Raw genomic sequence first — 18,014 nt, 5'->3', positions numbered from 1 at the left:
TTCTCATATAAATTCTTCCCTCCATATCACTCTTTCTCTCTCTGTAAATAAATACAGGAACTGGTCTGGCAACATCTCCACCATCGTCTGGGACAGCAACAACTGTGTGTCTGATCAGCAATGTGCTATATAGTTTGGGGGAGTGCACACATCTAGTATAAGGGAGGGAACTTTCTCATTCATGATGAGTCACTGGTCTATTCGTATGCTAACAAAGTTCAGCCTTGAAGACATCAAAAGGGCTGGCCTGAGTTTCCTGTCCACCAACTGCTTGGAAATGTCTATTGTTCTAATAAAAGTGACTTTAGCTTTCATACATTTAATCATAACTACTTGTTGCAATGTCCTACAACTGAATAACAAGTATCAAATGAATCTACACATTAATCTGGTTGCTTTAATACCAAATACGATATGTCTATCTTGCTCTGCTTTAATAATACACATACATGACGTTACTCCATTATATAATTTTAAATCATTATGATGTCTGGCGCTTGATATTATTATAATTATGTGCTGTATGAAATATGTGTCGAATCCATCTCTGTGGCATGTCCGTGTAAATGCGCGTGTTACTATATATTGCTGTGCTCGCTGTGCGTATTTGCAAGCATAACGACTCATAATGTGTGGAGTCTGTATGTTCTCTCTATGTAATATTTTTGACTTCGACACAACCTACCTCTAAGGGTAGCAACAGAAATAGCAGTAACGGGCAGTCATCATTACCTTCCTCATCAGCACATATCCTCTGCCAGCATTATGCATGCACAGTTTTGGAAAAACCATATCCCACGTGGTCTGCCTTCAATTGCATATTTTATTGGCACTATGGTTATATAGAAGAGACCATCATAAAACTATTGAGACTGCACTATGTCAGGACCAACTCACTGTTCCTAGATGTGCATATGTTGTCAATATTATTGTAATTTGATTCTTATTGCAGTACTTTTTGTTGCTGACTACTCCTTTTTTCACCTACAGTATCATGCACAGCCCAGAACATGTTGCTTACATGCAGGGGAACAGAGATGGGGAGTGTACACTAAGTACCCAGCCCAGTGTCCACTAGTTTCACATGGAATGGTTTTTCAAGCAGGTGTAACCACACACCAACTCCAGCCCCAGGACACTGTCTACACGTTGGCTTAAAAACATACTGCCATTGTATAGTTGTGGACAGAGGTCTGAACCAGATGGACCAGCACTTTAAATATACTGTTGTGTCTTCTTAATGTACTAAAGCCATTACTGACTATGTGATTGAGCAACCCAGGATGCTGGACAGTAATTTATGAGGAACTTGGGCCGGATGCTCACACCTTTTGAGGATGCTACCTGTGCAGTTGTTGGGAATAATTCTCCTATGAATATAATCATATTTGTTACATTCATGAGATATCTTTAAACAATATGGTGTACAACAATGGCTTGTGTTAGCCGTTGTGGCGATAGGCGTTGGCTTTCGGACGTTACTGGGCAACAGGGCCGGCATGTCACTTCCGCCGCCGGGCGTCCTGGACCGGCCGGTTGCCTGGCGACTAGAGACGCCAGGCGGCCGCTCTCTAAAGCAGTACCGGCTGTTACTAAGCAGCCGGGACGCCGCACACCATGCGCCAAATAGTAGCTGGCGCAGTCAGGGTCCAAGGGCTCTCCCATGATTGGTTGTCTGGACCTTTTTATGGGGGCCAGGTCAGTACAGCTCTGCCGGTGATAGCTTCTTGCAAGTCTGTCTGCTAGCCTCCTGGTTGCCTCAGGTTCCTGCACGTAACTCCTGGTGTTCCTGTAACCTGCATCCAGTTAAAGGGGTCGTGTCCAGCTTGTCTCCTGGTCTGCTTCCAGTGGAGTTTATCTGGTTCCAGTACATCTCGAAGTTTCGGTAGTTTCTTCTCTCGCCTCTCTTGGCATCGTGAGTTAGCGACTCTGCCGCATCTAGCGGCAGAAGTCGCATCGTTCATTATACTTTTATTGTGTCGTTCTCTGTGGTGGTTCGTTGTGGCCTTTGTTGTTTATTTTCCGATGGAGTCACATGTTGTGGAATCATCCTCTTCGGTTTCGCCGTTTGCCTTCTTCCTGCATCGGGGTTTTGGCGGCCACGCCGCACATAATCTGTTTTTGGTTTTCCTGTATTCTCTTCCGTGGGTAGTCTCGTTAGTCTTAGTCAGCTTTCCCCTTATTTACTCTCAGTCTCAGTTAGTGCCTTGTACCTTGTAAGACCTGGGGGCATCGGAGTCTGGGCGGATCTATTTCGCCCATTCAAACGCGGCTGCTATAGGAGAAGACTAGCTCTGCAGGCACCAACCGGCTACTGGGAGGAATAACGGAGTCAGTGTTAGAGTAGGTGTAGTTGTTATCATCCATATCCAGCCGCAGCTCCACATGCGAGTACTGGAACTCCCCAGTTGCCACCCACTCTCCCGAGTTCCAGATACTCAAGTTCATAAAAGCTTGATAATGGTTGTGCTGCTGCTCTTGATAGTGGTAAAATAGTGACTCTGTTGAAGTACTTGGAAGATTATACCAGTTTCAGGTGAGTAAGGATATACCTATTTGCCACTGTATTAGATCCTTGCATCAAACACTAAAGGAGGATTGTTTTTTTGTTTTGTTTTTTCAAGAGAACTGGAATGAAGTGTTCCCAAGTGACACCACATTTTGTAGGTGACAAGTTGAGAACTGTAAGAAACCTCAGAACTGCATTAGCCTCAGTATCATCCCAACAAGGCTTACTGTACTTCATCATGCTTAACCATGTGGTGGAAGTGCTGGCTGTAGTGGCAAGGAGGATTAATGCACAAATGTATTTGTACATCTCCAAATTGTTCTCCAGTCTTGAGAGTTATAATGTAGCCGATGCGTATACTAGTGATACTGTTTTTTGTGGTTAGTGTTGGCCAAGCTGTCCTGCCACCAGTGTGCAAGAAAGATTGTTAGTGCAGCTGGAGCTATTATACCAGATATTTGGATACAGGACTTGAATCATGTATTTAAATGAACCAGCTTTGGATTCCAGTACACCAACGAGTGCTTATTGGTTTAGCTTGTCCTCAGAGTCATAGCAAATTGAGACCATACTCTTAGAGCACTTGCACTGTAGGAGGGTGTCTCTCGTTGGTCATCATTCAAATTGTGTTTACTGTCAAGAGCATAGCAGTATATGCACATTCACATTTGTCCAATTGATCTTGATTTGGTGTACAAGAGGAATTAAAATACTAATAACACATCAATTATTCACCTTTGACTACTGGCTAGTGTATAACACAAATCTACATTGATCACTTCGAGAATTGCGATGTCCATGAAATTTTGTTATTATCACTGTTCAAAATTAGTTAATTGTGCAATATTTTAAGTTGTGAACGCTGTTCACTGTTTCATATAGCTTTTTAATCTATTCTTTAGTTTACTGTAGTAAAAGTAATAATAATAATAATAATAATAATAATTTACTAAAATGTAAGAGTCTTAAAGCAATGCACACCCTAACTAAACATAATGAAGGGTGCCGTGACTTGTAGTGCCTCACACAAAAAAGAATGCAGGTACATTCTCCAAACATTATTAATCAGAATAATTGCAATAAATTCTGCCCTTTAACATTGAGTAAAAGTGAGGTTCTTAGCATAATTTTGGCCAAAAATATGGGACTACCCACCATGTCTAGGTGACCTCATCATCAGATAGGTCCCTAACATTCTAAAGGTTTAAGTCCAGGATATTGGACGCCACCAGGCCAGCCCAACAAAACTGCCCCAAATATTAGACGTTACCTTAAAGTTCAAGACCTATGTAAAAGCACTCAGTCAGCTGCCTTGTGTATTTATTGAAATTCTCAATAACTTCTAAAATCTTATAACTTAGTACATTGTCATATCTATAATGGGTGCCCTTGACCATAGCAATTTACTTATCTTGTGGTCCTTTTTCTGTCCTCTTTTCAGATGTATAGATACAGTATATTGTACATGTACAGTAGACTCTGCAGTGTGATTTCTTCCAGATGGTGGGGGCCACTATGGAGATTGCACACATGATAAAGTGCCCCTTATTAGGGGTAGGAGACAAATTTTACCACATCTTGATGACTGTATCATAATGCCCCTGTTTTTATTGTTTCTTTAATCCTCAGGCGTATTTGGGAAAATGTCACCAATGCCCTAAAGTCAGATGACATTGAAGCAGCAACAGAGCACAAACACCAACTGGAGGAGAGACAAAGGACAGAAGCCAGGCAGAGGGCATCCATTAATACACCATGGAAGCCAAAATATTTTATCAGAGAGGCAAGTTTCATATCTCGCATGTCATGCATGCCTGAAACCGTAATGTTTATTTCACTTAGTTGACATGAGCCCTTTACTAAGCTGGTTTTATAGTATGATGCAACTCTGTTATATTGGATTCACTCAGGCACTTAACTTTATGTCCATTTAAAAGTTTATTGGATGAAATGTAGTGTACTAATCAAGCAATAACCTGCAGCATAGGGACGTTATTAAGAGCATAATGAGGCAGAAGTTGGCGATCTTTTCCTGCTATTATCTCAGAAGTATAAAGGGCTGCGTCGCTCTGATAAACTTGTCAGAAATAAAAGCACTGCAGTGTGGAGCATTTCTGGAACATTGTAACCCTGCTCTGTTTATCTAAGCTAGCAGCCACTGACTGTACTGCCTGGATAATAAACTGCCACAGTATGTATGAGATGATGCAACGGATCACAGCTTCATGCAGCACAGCCTGGTTATTATGTAATCATTGTAATTCTTATACAACGGAAGCCAACTCTGCTTTTGACTAAACTCCTCCGTCAATTATGTACGTTGACATCACAAATATGATTGGATCTGTTTGTTACCTTCAGCTTGCATATAATTTTAGATGTATGCCAATTTACATAGCTACTGCAACCAACAATGAGTTCCATCAAGTACAACCTTTCATAATTCTGATTGTTTTGATACACAGGAAGGCTGAAAGGAAGACTAAGTGCCAATATTTCCAACTTAGGCGCACAGGGTGAAATAAATCCTTTCTGATTTTAGAGATAAGAGAAATCCCTGTGTGAAACCCATAATGTCCTCCACTAATTAAAGCTATAGCAACAACAACAAAAAAAAAAAAATTATGGGCCCAATGGCCCTACAGATTTCAGCCCCAAAGCTGATCAGATTGCAGGTCACTTTCTGGCAGGTTTCCCAATTAGGGTGTGACCTGCCCAGTATAACTGACCTAGTGTTGGGTATTATTGCTTCTGTATGGAGGAGACTTTGGCCCAAATGTATTGAGCCTTAAAAAGATATAAAGTGGAGACTGATAAAGAGTGATAAAGTACCAGCCAATCAGCCCCTAACTGCCATGTTTCAGGATGTGTTTGAAAAATGACAGGAGCTGATTATTGATACTTAGGTTTTAGGTTTAAAGGTTTCACTATCAGTCTCCACTTTATCACTTTTTAAGGCTTGATACTTTTGGGCATTTGTGCTTGTTGTGCCCTGCCTTTGTGGTAATAATCCCAAACTATATCACTGCTACTGATTATTCATTGGGCGAGAGAGGCTGAGACACACAGGGCCGGATTCAAATGTTACCCTGTCCCTATCGCGCCCACCAGCGGTATACTAATGTTACTGCTGACGGACGCAACAATTTCATTTCAGCTCGCTACTCCCGGAGGTAGTGAGCTGAAATGTGTTTGGGTGCTTGGGTGCCAAAACCGGTCTCTTCACGCTCATGCCCATTACTTTAGTCGGGTTTAGGCACTTGATGCACCTAAACCAGACTGTACTGAGAGCAATCAGCGCGATAATGGGGCACATTTGAATATCGCCCCTCTATCCTCCATCACTTTAGATGGGAGTTAGCGGGTGCAATATTATTTGAATCCGGCCTGTTTTGTTTTAAAAAATATTTATTTGTACATTCATTTAAAACAGTAAAGCAGCAGCAGTCATCATTATCAAGTTAATGATAATGACTGCCACGTCTTTACTCCAACTACATCTTTCATGCGTCTACAGTACATGGAATGCAAAATACATATGTAAATCCACAATTTTGTGCCTGTAGTTTACACCCACTTTTGGGCCACATTCACGAGTCTAAACCAAAGAAAAGTCTCTATGGTTCTAATAATGGAATATATGTCATGTATAAATATAAAAATTCTGAAACCTAAGTGCCACAATACATTAAAAAAAATGAATAAAAAGCTGCTGGTTCCTGAATCTGAATTAGTGATGTAATTCAAACTAAACAAGCCAAAAACAAAACAGAAAGAAAACAAACAATAGGAACTGCGCTGAATATATAACAAAAATAATAGCGAGGGTCAGTCTATAAGGTCAGCATGTATAACCTCTGACATGTTTCCTTCCCTGTCCAGGGGCTTTTTCAAGCAGGGGGACACAGCATTAAAGCTGGTGTCTCTGGTAATATTACAGTGTTCCTTATTTGAACCTGCAGTGCATTCTGGGACTTGTAGTTTTGCTGCTCTTAACCTGGATTTCTACAATAGACTGTGGCTTGCTTTTGTTAATTGGGACAGACATTTTGACATATTTATATGAAATGCCACTTGATGAAGTTGCATTCCATATTATTTCATATATAGGGACCTTATTCAACTTCAGTTGCAGTATTGCTAAAGTAGCAAAACTGCAGCTGCTATCTCTCGCATGCTAGGGGTCGCCCAGCACATGCTAATGGCGGTCAGCGATGCGAACACAATACAATTGCGATTGATTACACCGCTGATTTAGAGTAGACCTCCAGCCTCCACAACCTGGCTGCGAAGGCAGTCGGCATGCCTCCATGTTTCCAGCCACAACGGGTGCGTGTGATGTCATGCCTCCCCAAAATCATTGCCACCCCGCCCCCATTTCCCCCCACCACGCTGTCAATCAGGCAGAAGCGTTCGCATCTACCCAGCCGCACACGTGCAGTGCAGATCCTGCACGAGCGCGCTGGCATGAGACCCATGGAAATTCAAACGCATCTCAGATGCGTTCAGTTCTGAATAGGGCCCAGTGTTTTTAATGCAAAATAGAAGGAAATAAATTGGTATATATTTTTTTATACATATGTGTTCTGATTAACTTACCAGTGGGACATTTATTATTGGATTAGTTATTTCATTTTATAATTGTTATTTTTCTTTTTATTCAGCACAGTTCCTATTTTCTTTCTTTGATGTTTTTGGCACATTCACTTTAAATCAGGTCCAGGGAGGTGAAAACCTAAAATGCAGGCTTGTATGAAGTACACATAGTTGTCATTACTATGTGTGGGGAAACCAGCTGATTACATTTTCAGATAGATATATGGGATAGCTCTAACTTTGAATCATTCTAAAATAGAATTCTGCCAAATCGGTGCTCAGTCAGTAGAAAAAATCATTAGAATTTAACTTGTGTAAACAGAAAGCAGAAAAAAAATGAATGTACAGCTTCTGAATCTGGCATGTTACCAATGTGGACATGAGGGGGGAGGAAATCCCAGTCATGAAGTGGTTAAGTAATCCAAATAAGTACTTATTGTGAAATGTTCACTTTCTCGATTTCTCAGTGTACTAAACAGCCCATGTTTTCATGTATTATGTTTTCCTGTAGAAGAGAGATTGTTATGTTCTGTTTGAGTTTTTATTTTTGTGCTGCAGAGAAATCGGATCATTAATAGACAGTTGTAGCTTAATCACAGGTAGTAATTCTTATTTCTATGACTTCTCATGGACAAGAGAAACAAGTTAGAATGTTGACTTTGCTCTCCTCTTCTTTGTTTTTCCACGAAAGGATAAGCCTAATCTTTGTCTTGTGTAGTTTGTGAACTTTTTGTTTTACATAGAAACATAGTTACCTAAACTACAGTCCACTTTAAAATAAATACTGAAGGAAACTACCTTTCATAGGGCATTTACATTTAAAGGTGTTTTCTAGCTCAGAAGATCTTAAATTGTATAAACAGTTATTCTTCTGCTTTCATCAAAGCCATTAGATCACATTGAGTTGTTGATTATTTTTTTCTTGACATGGGGTCCAAATGTTCACCCTTTCCTCACAGAATGATAGTACCAAGACAGTCGCTATAGTTCATTATTTCAGATGGTCCAAAAGGTATGTATATCATATAAACAAAGCAGCAGACATGGCCGGACTGGCCATCTGGCACTTCTGGCACATGCGGTCACTCAGAGAGCCGGGAAGGCCACGCGCAGTGCAGCCTCCGGCTCCCTGGTTCCATGGTCTCCATGGAAATGGGGGTGTGCAAAGAGTCCGCGCACCCAGACTCGCGGCGCGCCCCCGCCACCCAGCGACCGTCACCATGGTAATGGGGGCGTGCCACAAGTCCACGCCCTCATGACTCGCGGCACGCACCCTTACGTTGTGCGGCGCGCCCCCTGTGATATATGCGCGCCCCCCGTGATGCCTTTGGCGCGCGCACGTTCACAAATGCCAGGGCCGAATTTAGGCCCCAGTCCGTCGCTGGCAGCAGATGACCTTTCTTTAGTTTTGCTTTGCAATTTTTCTGCTTCCTTTGTGTCACAAGAAGACCATATACCCCTAGTGATAACTTTGCAAGAGGGGTGGACCTCTAAACGGAGCCCACTATAAGCCCTAGCCTAGCCTCACTAGGCATCTGCTAACAGGTAGGTGAATAGTTAGAGTCATAAGTAAGCAAATGTGGTGAAAACAACTGGGTCAGTATACAGTAAGTCAGCAGAATATTAGAGAAACTTAGACAACTAATAGTACAAAATGGATTAAATGGAGCCTCAAGATCTACTGTACGTCTCATCTGTGTGATGGTAACGTGTGCACAGAACTAAGGATTGCACAGAATAAAGGATTGTTGACAAAACCACATAAGCCCAGACATGGCGTAGCAGAATTGCAGGAGTGTCAAATTGTCCCTTGTTTACCTATGTTACTCTTTGTTTTCCTTATATATATATATGACTACCAGCATAATGAAATCAATAGTCATTTTAAATAGTGAGAGCCTGCATTTCTTTTATAAAAAAACCAAACAGTACTTTTTGGGCCAGTGGAGTCCCATGGTAAGTAGAATTAGGTGGGGTCACAAACTTTTCTACTGGTCCACTTCTACACTCTTTTCACTGCTTGATACATCAACCTCTTAATACTTTAAATACTGTACCTCTTAATGATGCAATTCAACATCAATAGTTAAGCATGCTATGCATAATATCATATTAAAACATGTCCTGAGTAAACATATCTAGACATATAGGGGCCAGTTCAATGGAGCAAGGGTCCCATTATAGCCTCCTATGTGAAATCTTTATGGCAATAAACAGTGGCCATTTAGAAATAATTTTTTTTTTAAGTAACACTTTATGTATTGTAATTGTAGAAGAACATTCCACAATTCTTTAACAGGATATCTGGTTAAAGCCTTGTGGTTGTATCTGCTTGGTAGAGGTCAATCCTTGTACTATACTGTTAATTGGACATAATATGCATTTTTCATTTACAGTTAGCAAACAACATAGGCAAACGAAGGGGGGGGCTTCTGGTTTCCCAGAAACCCCGCTCCTATTGGCCAGCATCTCAAATTATAACATATAGTAATGCAATTACTAGAGCTGCCGCCACAACATACAGTTTAAGATACAAAGCAGAGCTACTGCACATGCCAAGTGGTAGTTGCTTCTTCTACCATGTTTGCTGTGTGTGTGTCTGGTGCTCAGTCAGTGCACTGGACTAAAAAGTAGCTACCAAGAAGAAGAGGCAGGCATTTACCATGAGGTGGTTTATTGTGTGCTTAGAAAGTGCAGTTCTGTCTCCTACTGGTTCTATTATGTTTGTGTATATATTTATTTATTTATTTATTTTGGTATGTTTAACCATTTACTGACCACTTATGTTATTTATAGTAGTAAAATATGTCTGATACAGTCTATACTATATACCATATATAGTGTAAATTATTATTACTGTATTCCATACACCATCTAGTGTTTAAAAATACTAATGTGCACATATATGTTCTAGGGTCGGTAATAGTTTCTTCTACTGGTCCCCAGGCCCGTCATCAAGGGGGGTCTGCGGGTACTTGAGTCCCGTGCCCAGCCAGAAAGGGGGCCCGGGTGTCAGCAGTGTGGTATATGTAGCGCCGAACCCATCAGTGTTCCAGGTAGTGCGGCAGCAACATGCAGTAGCCGGCATGTACAAAGAGACAGGAAGAGCTGCATTGCAAATATTGCATCAGCCGCGAGCCATCGAAGCTCGAGGACCGGCAGCCAATCAGGAGCCGCCGGCTCCTGTTTCGCTGCCGGTCCGTGAGCTCCGATTGGCTTGCGGGCCATGGCCAATTCCACATTTAAAATGCCTCTCTCCCTGTCTCTTCCTACATGCCGGCTACTGCCTGTCCCTGCCGCGCTACCTGGAGCACTGGTGGGTCCGGCGCTACATATACCACACTGCTGACACTCGGGTCCTGAAGCTGCTGCTGCTGATGTGAATGGAGGCCAGAGGGGGAGGAGGTGCTGCTGAGCTGCATCTCTCCTCTCTGGTCCTTCGCTTTCCCTGCTGTGTGACTGCTGAGCTTGGGTGCTGGGGATCTGAGGTCATGTTCTAGTGACTATCCCCAGTGCCAAATGTATATATGGTAACCAGGCCACAGAGGAGAGGAGGAGGTCTGCCTGGACAAGAGGAGGAAGGCCACCCCCACACCCTTCAAAACCCCCTACCCCACGTGCCCACCACATTTCCTCCCTCCTGCAATCACTCCCCGAGTTCCCTGCGCTTCTTACCTCTGCCAGCGACTGCCTGCTCTCTGAGGAAGTTCTCCAATTGCCGTTGCGACCATTGATGTGGATCTGAGGTGATGCTGCAGCTCTGCCGTGCACCCAGGTAAGTAAATTGTAATTAGTACTACATTTATTTATCACCCTTTTTCTGTCACGCTTAGCCTCTCCCTCTCTATTTCTTCCAGTCACCCACTACCTCTCCCTACCCATCCCGCCTTTTCCCGGAGAAGGGGTGGGGAGCCCTGCCCATTTTGATCGTCCCGGGCCCCACAATTTCTGATGGCAGCCCTGCTGGTCCCTCAGACTCTCACCCTAGCTTTAATGTTCTGCACAGCAGGAGATTGTGGATTGCATTTGGAAACTCCCCTGTAGAAATCCTGCGTTTGCCCCTGGCAGACAAGCACCAAAAGAATATAAATACACAAATGTGCCATATACAGTGAATCTTGATGTCACCTCACTTATGATTAAAGCTAGTATTGTGGCTGAACTAAGCAACACTTAATTAAAATTAAGAAGTCAGATTTAACGGAAGGGGCGTTTTCTGAAACTCTAGATACTGTACAGTCCATTTCTATTTGCAGTTTGTCTTCAAAGAGCAGAGACTAGGCATGCCTCTGCAAGTATGTAGGAGCATTGTTCTAAAACTGGTGTTTCAGCATTAGTTTTCATAGCCTGGGCTGGTAGCTGCAATTGCAGGACAACGAGCAGTGCCGGATTAACAAGAGGACAACAAGGGGTGGTCGTGCAAAGACCCCCACACTTGAGAGGGCCCCACACCAGCGTGGGGGCATTGTGGTACAGTATATGTAGACTTAGGCTACATGACCTGCTGTTTTTTTTTTAAGTACCATATGGCCAACTCTGAACAAGCCCCTGTATGTGACAGTGGCATACCGTACTGTAATTGTTAATGATTATCATGAGTCTGTTTTGGGAAGGCTATTTACAGTATGCATGTACGTGCTTATTTCATTCTTATGTGTGCATTACTACTTTCCTATAAGCAAGAAATGCAAAATAAAAAAATCAATGGAACAATAAGAAATTGTAAATGGTTATATCCTTTCCCTGTTAGGTTTTTGAAAGAAAATTCCTTTTTTACAGTATAAAGCTGGAGAAAAATACATTTAATATTACTCAGAATACCAATTCATGATTTATTCATGAATTCAGCATGGTCAGTATTTATTCCCTTGCCAGCATTGATTGAATACCTGATGAAAGTTTCTAAAGATAAAGTGCAAAGTCAAAAAAGGAAAATGTATTAAACCATGTCAAAGCATCAGAGTGTTGAGGTTTTCTTCAATTTGCGTATTGATAAATAACAAAATATGTAGTCCAATGTCTTTGTAAAGAAAACTTTGTTGTAACAAACAAAGTAAAGAAAAACAAAGTAAAACAGTTGTAAAGAACAACTGTTAGGTTATGCAGTGACACCAAGTCCCAGTGTGACAACTGCTTCATATACTGATATCGGCTAAGTATAAAATCTTTTGCCATTTCTAGGAGATACAGTATCTTTATTTTTCTAAAGTGGTTGGTTCCAGTGACAGGGTGTCTGATGAGTCGTGCAGTGGGCACTGCAATAGATAGCTCCCATCTCTAGGAACACTCACCATTTTAGGTTTGGATCCACACCAAAAAGTAAGGGCTTACAGTCTAATCGACCAAAATCAGAGTTGCTCTGTAGGTGTCCACAAAGATCGTGCCTCTTCTAATGTCCAGGGCGTGACAATCCTCTTTTGATCAAGATCAATTCCCTATCTCTCTTCCAGACCTACAGTATGTGCTGGCCACAGTGCATTTCATTATTGGATAGTAAGTTACTATTACAAGGAGTCAAAATTTTCTTCTTGGCTTATAGTTTTCAGGGGGTACATTTCATATCCCAGATAAAGGGCTAGATGCATCATCGCTTGGAAAGTGATAAAATGGAGAGTGATAAATGACCAACCAATCAGCTCATAACTGTCATTTTTCAAAAAGGGCCTGTGAAATGTCAGTTAGGAGCTGATTGGCTGGTGCTTTTTCTATCTCCATTTTATCACTTTTCAAGCGATGATGCATCTAACGCGCAGTGTGTTTTTCAGCTGGAGGACAATAACATTTTCATGCATGGAGTTGTGAAGAATTCCTTACTCATAAATAGCTTTCTGTTCATTTTGATTGTGAGTACTAAGGAAGATGGTTTTGACTTTCTAGTCAGTACAGTATGCACCGTTTCACTGAGCGGAACACTCATTTTGAAGTGGAACAAATTCTACCATTGTCTATCCAGCCCAGTTATCAGGCTGTTCAACAAATTACAGTATATCAGTCTCTTGCAGCCCTTCAACAGTTGGGATTGGATATTGGTGACAATAGAACCAGCCTTTGGGATTGAGGAGTGACCTCTGTAGTAATCCAGAATGCCAATGATTGTCCTAGAGCTAAGGGCGATGTTCTATGCCTTTGTAAGCGGGCATAATCTTTTATATGGAAATGTAGTAGAGATGCAATCCAACACTATGACGGTAGCATGCCTTAGTCATTAACAGAGGCACCAAAAGTTCTCGGGCTGAGTGAGAGAGACCTGCCAGATTTTGGGATGGAAGGAACAACTTATTCCAGCCATAATGGCTGTGTTTATAACACAACTTGTGAGTGAATTTTCTCAGTCACCAGGGTCTTCTTCATAGGGTGTGGTCCCTTTATCCAGAAGTCTTTCTTTAGCTGGAGAAATGCCAGTGGTAGGGTCAGCCAGATGTCGACACAATGGCATCTCTGTTGAACCTCAAGATGCAAATGTATACACCACTACCATGGATCTAGGATATTTTAGATAGGCACCATGTCAGTGATGCTGGACTTTCATCTATACTTGTTTCCTCCAGTAGCAATGCTGCAAAGGATTCTGAATAAAGTAAAATAGGAAGGAGTTCCACTAATTCTTGTTTTTGAATTGTTACACAGTGTGATACATATATGTTTATTACATGTCAGACTTGGTAAGCCAAGGCTCTTCATCTGAGTTTACAATGGTTGTTGAAGCCATGATCTTTAGAGCAAAGTGCATGACTAAAAATATGATCCAGACTGCTTAATGCCTGGATACCAGTTTCCTACTTTGTCTTTTAGGTTTTCCAGGTTACTAATATTGTTACAGGTGGTTTAGGCTTAGTTCCCAGAAGGTTCAAGCTTCGGCTCTTTCAGTTTTCTTTCAGAGAAAACTATCCCCTTAGCTCTATGGAATCGTAATCTGGTGTCAAATGCCTTACAAAACCCTACTTTTAAGATACTGGTTGTACTGTAGGTAAAGTTCCTAAATAATTTTTTTTTGGCAATTAGAGTAGCTAGGAGAGTTTCAGAGCTGTGTGCTTCATCTTGTAGGCCCCTATTCTCCTATTCGATTAGGATCAGTTATAAGGATTGGTAATCTGAGTTAGAAGGCAAAAGATAGAGGCCCGATATGAGTGGTCTACACAAAAGGGATAGGTGTATGGACACGTGTATGCATAGACGTGCGCACGGGGGGTGCGTGGTGCGCACAGGCACCCCCTAAGTTCCGGCAGCCCCCACATGCCATGCATGCACCACACTGATTTATGCTCATTCCTGTGTCACAGTCTGCCTGACCTTCCCCTGTTGCGCCCACCGCGGTCCCCGTCATCTGGTCAGGGATGGATTAAAGTAAATGATTATGTGACTGAGAGGCAGTCTGTATATTCCAGCGCGGGCTGCCCTTATCAAATCTGGCCGCTGATCTGGGAGGAGGGCTGCTGTGCATGCCTGGCCGCAGCAGCACCTCCTCCCATGGTCCTTTGCGGAGTCAGGCAGACACTGGACCACCACTAACCGAGGCAGAACCACCTCCCTTCTAGCCCCCACCCCCCAGTAAGCTATTTTTATTTATTACAAATTCAGGGCAGGCTGCATGTATATATATATATATATATACTGTATATATATATATTATATGTGTGTGTGTGTGTGTGTGTGTGTGTGTGTGTGTGTGTGTGTGTGCGTGCGTATATATGAATATGTGTGTGTATATATATATATAATCTTGTATAATTATCAGCGGTTAATTGTTTTATATATATATATATATATATATATATATATATAAAATGTGTTTGTATATATATATATATATATATATATTTATATATAATCTGTATAATATATGTTAAATTTGCTGGTTTTATTACTATAGATTATAGCCCTGGAAATATATATGATTAATAATGTGATATTACTTATATAATATTATACTGTGTAATGTAATAATGCAGTCATTAATCATATATATTTCAAGGGATATAATCTATGGTAATAATATATGTGAATGTAACATATATATATATATTTTGGACAGACGTATGTTTGCCACTCGGGTACTAATAAGACAATGAAGCTGGTAGGGGGGTTTGTGCCGTGAAACATTGAATTTGCTACCAGCTTCATTATCTTATTAGTCCCCAAGTGCCAGACATACTTCTGTCCACCATGGGTTTGATAATTGGAGCACCAGGGCATTATGTCTGCCATTTACGAGTGCCGGTCATCATTGGATAGTATATATAAAATCTGTTTAATATATCTGTGCATGTACAGATAGAGCCACGCTAATCGTGGCTCACCTATCGCATCGTCTGAGATGCGCACGCGCCCTATTCATTTTAATGGGAGTGTCTCTGTGCACTCCCGTAGCGGGGCTAGGCGCCGGATCGCCTAGTCCCGCTGGGAGTGCACGTCTGTGATGGAGCCACATTAGATGAGTGTGGCTCTATCTGTATTTATATCTGTGTGCCTCTTAGTCCCACCTTTTTTACTACTTATTTTTTATCAAGATCCCATTTATGGATGCTCTATACCAGTAGTTCCCAAATGTTTTTAAATCACAGCATCCTAGAGTGTCAGAATGTTTCTCACAGCACCCAAGAACAAAGGTTTGTTATTAACCACTTGCCTGCCATGGTCGCATCAGATGCGACCATGCCTGCATGTGCTCTATCTGACCAGGTCGCATGGGATGCGACCAGTCAGATAGAGAGTGTTAGCAGCAGCAGGGAAGAGAAACTTCCCTCCGCTGCTGCTGACAGAGGGACCGGAAGGTCCCTCTGCCTCCCTGCACTCTCCCCGTGTTTGCCGTGCTGCCGATCACTGCTGATCGGTCAGCACGGCAGGATTTTCCCCCTCCAGCGGCTGCAGACAATGGCAGCCGCTGGGGAGTGTAAATAAACCCTCCCTTGCTGCCCCCAGACCCCCCTGTCTCGGCTTTCAAAATTAAAGCCGCAATGTTCCGATGGTCGCGATGTTCCCGATCGATGTTTCGATGTTTGGGGAATATTTTTTAAAAAATATATTTTCTTTTTCTTTTTTTTAACTAAAATCATTTGGGATAGGGTTAAATTCATGTTCTTTACCTAATTCACTCATAAAAAAAAACGACAATTTCGGAGCGTTTTTTTGCGAAATAAATCGTCAGTTAAGTGGTTAAGAAGTTTAAAAAAAATAAAAATTAAGTACTGTCAATTGTGTTTATATGTCATACTTAGGTTCAATTATGTGGTGAAGGAAAGGGACATGACTGGCTTCTGTTTCTCCACATATTTTACTGTGGGAAGCTTCAAGCACTGGTTTTGCCTATTACATTGTCCTTAAATTATTTGAATTGGTCAGTGAGGTCCCAGGCTTACAGATTTTGGGTTTAATAATCAATTGCCAACCCTCACTATACACTTTATTTAATCAAAATATGCAATGCAGTTGTACCGTGAGAAAATAATAGTGAAAAGATATACAGTAGGCTGCATTCTCATGTACTGTATGTTCATTGAGCACACAAAATGGCTGCTCCCAGCATGTGATCATAATAGGTACACTCTTATTGGGTTTCACAGTCAGGTTGTCAATATTCAGAATGTTGACACCAAAATGTCAGCATGTTCTGAATGTTGACATTTAGTATGTACATGTTTAGAATTCCGACAGATGGCATGTCAACATCCACAATTTCGACACTGACATAATGTAGACAGCTCTAAAATTGTGAATGTCAGCAGTCACAATGTTAACACACGCAATTAGAGTTAAGGCTAAGCTACAATTAGGGTCAGGCTGTATTAAGGGTTAGTGTTAGTTCTAGGCAAAAATAGTAGTGTCGACATTGTAATATGTAGAAATGCTGAATGTTGACATTAAAAATATGTTGATGTGATGGTATAGACATAATGAATGTTGACATTCTGCATGTCGACTGCTACACCCATCTAACTTTATATAAACTAACCTATGTGTTAGCCATGATTGCTGTTTGTTACACATACAGTATGCTCCTATTTCCTGTTGCCATTTCTTTCATTTTTTGATATTTTTTTATTTTTAAATTTTCATAAAATGTGCAGAAAAAAATGGATGGGAATAAGATTTATAGGCATCTATAAGATTTATATAGGAATCTAAATGGAAATATTATTAATGAGCACATCAGAATGCATGTTAATGTGTCTGACTATGCTCACTTTCTCAAACCAGTGAGGAAGCTGAGGAGACTTACAATGAAGTACAGCTCATGGGACACCCTAGAATCTCGGTGCCCAGAGCACTTGTCTTCTCAACGCCCTCAAACTCTTTCCCTGCTCTAGCGATGAGAAAATTCATTAATAACTCAATGTATGATAAACTTGTAAGATCTAATATATGAGAGTCACCATTGGGACCCATAGATTGAATAAGCCCAATTTGGATGATAATTAGGACCCTTGAAAACAGATAAAATATATATATTGATCACTAAAATGTATTTCATTCTTTTGTAGGGAGAAGGCTGGGTATATGTGAACCCTTTATGGAAAACACATTGACGGCAGGAGGTCAACTTTCCCAGCAAGTTGTTCATTGTTTGGAAGACGTGTGTCATCACAAAGAACAGACGGGTACAAGAGAAAACTGCGAACAGTTAACATATCTCTGCTGCCACAAGTTTAATAAGTAAAGGTCATTTACGAACCACAAACACGTAAATCTGTAGTGTCAATTCTTTATTGTGACATTGTGGGTCTTCTTTGCACAAGTGTACCTAGTTGTTTGGCAAAGTGCATGGCTTTGCTGGACAAGCTAAAAGAATCCAGTGGGGTGGAACGTGGGGCTGTTCCTTGCTACGTATGGATTTCTGAATCTGCTTTTGATTTTTAGATTTTGCAGAAGTATTTACAGGAGATAAGACAGGAGAGAACGCTCCCTGATTTGC

The 18,014-nt window shown here is 41.4% G+C and overlaps 1 protein-coding gene across 5 annotated transcripts in view; it reads left to right on the top strand.

Moving 5' to 3' along the window:
• Nucleotides 1-17,780, top strand: part of OSBPL10 (oxysterol binding protein like 10) — a 726,220-nt gene extending 708,440 nt beyond the window's left edge. For all 5 annotated transcript variants that reach the window (XM_063922285.1, XM_063922286.1, XM_063922288.1 and 2 more), the window contains 2 exons: nt 4,139-4,292; nt 17,584-17,780. In XM_063922285.1, the coding sequence (XP_063778355.1) occupies nt 4,139-4,292; nt 17,584-17,628 (199 nt within the window). In that variant the 3' untranslated portion in view covers nt 17,629-17,780. The remainder of the gene's footprint in view (nt 1-4,138; nt 4,293-17,583) is intronic.
• The last annotated feature ends 234 nt before the right edge of the window (nt 17,781-18,014 follow it).

The sequence above is a fragment of the Pseudophryne corroboree genome, chromosome 5 (assembly GCF_028390025.1).
Source record: "Pseudophryne corroboree isolate aPseCor3 chromosome 5, aPseCor3.hap2, whole genome shotgun sequence".
Lineage (NCBI taxonomy): Eukaryota > Metazoa > Chordata > Amphibia > Anura > Myobatrachidae > Pseudophryne > Pseudophryne corroboree.
The sequence above is the reverse complement of the archived record's forward strand: the minus strand, read 5'-3'. Positions and strand labels throughout refer to the sequence as shown.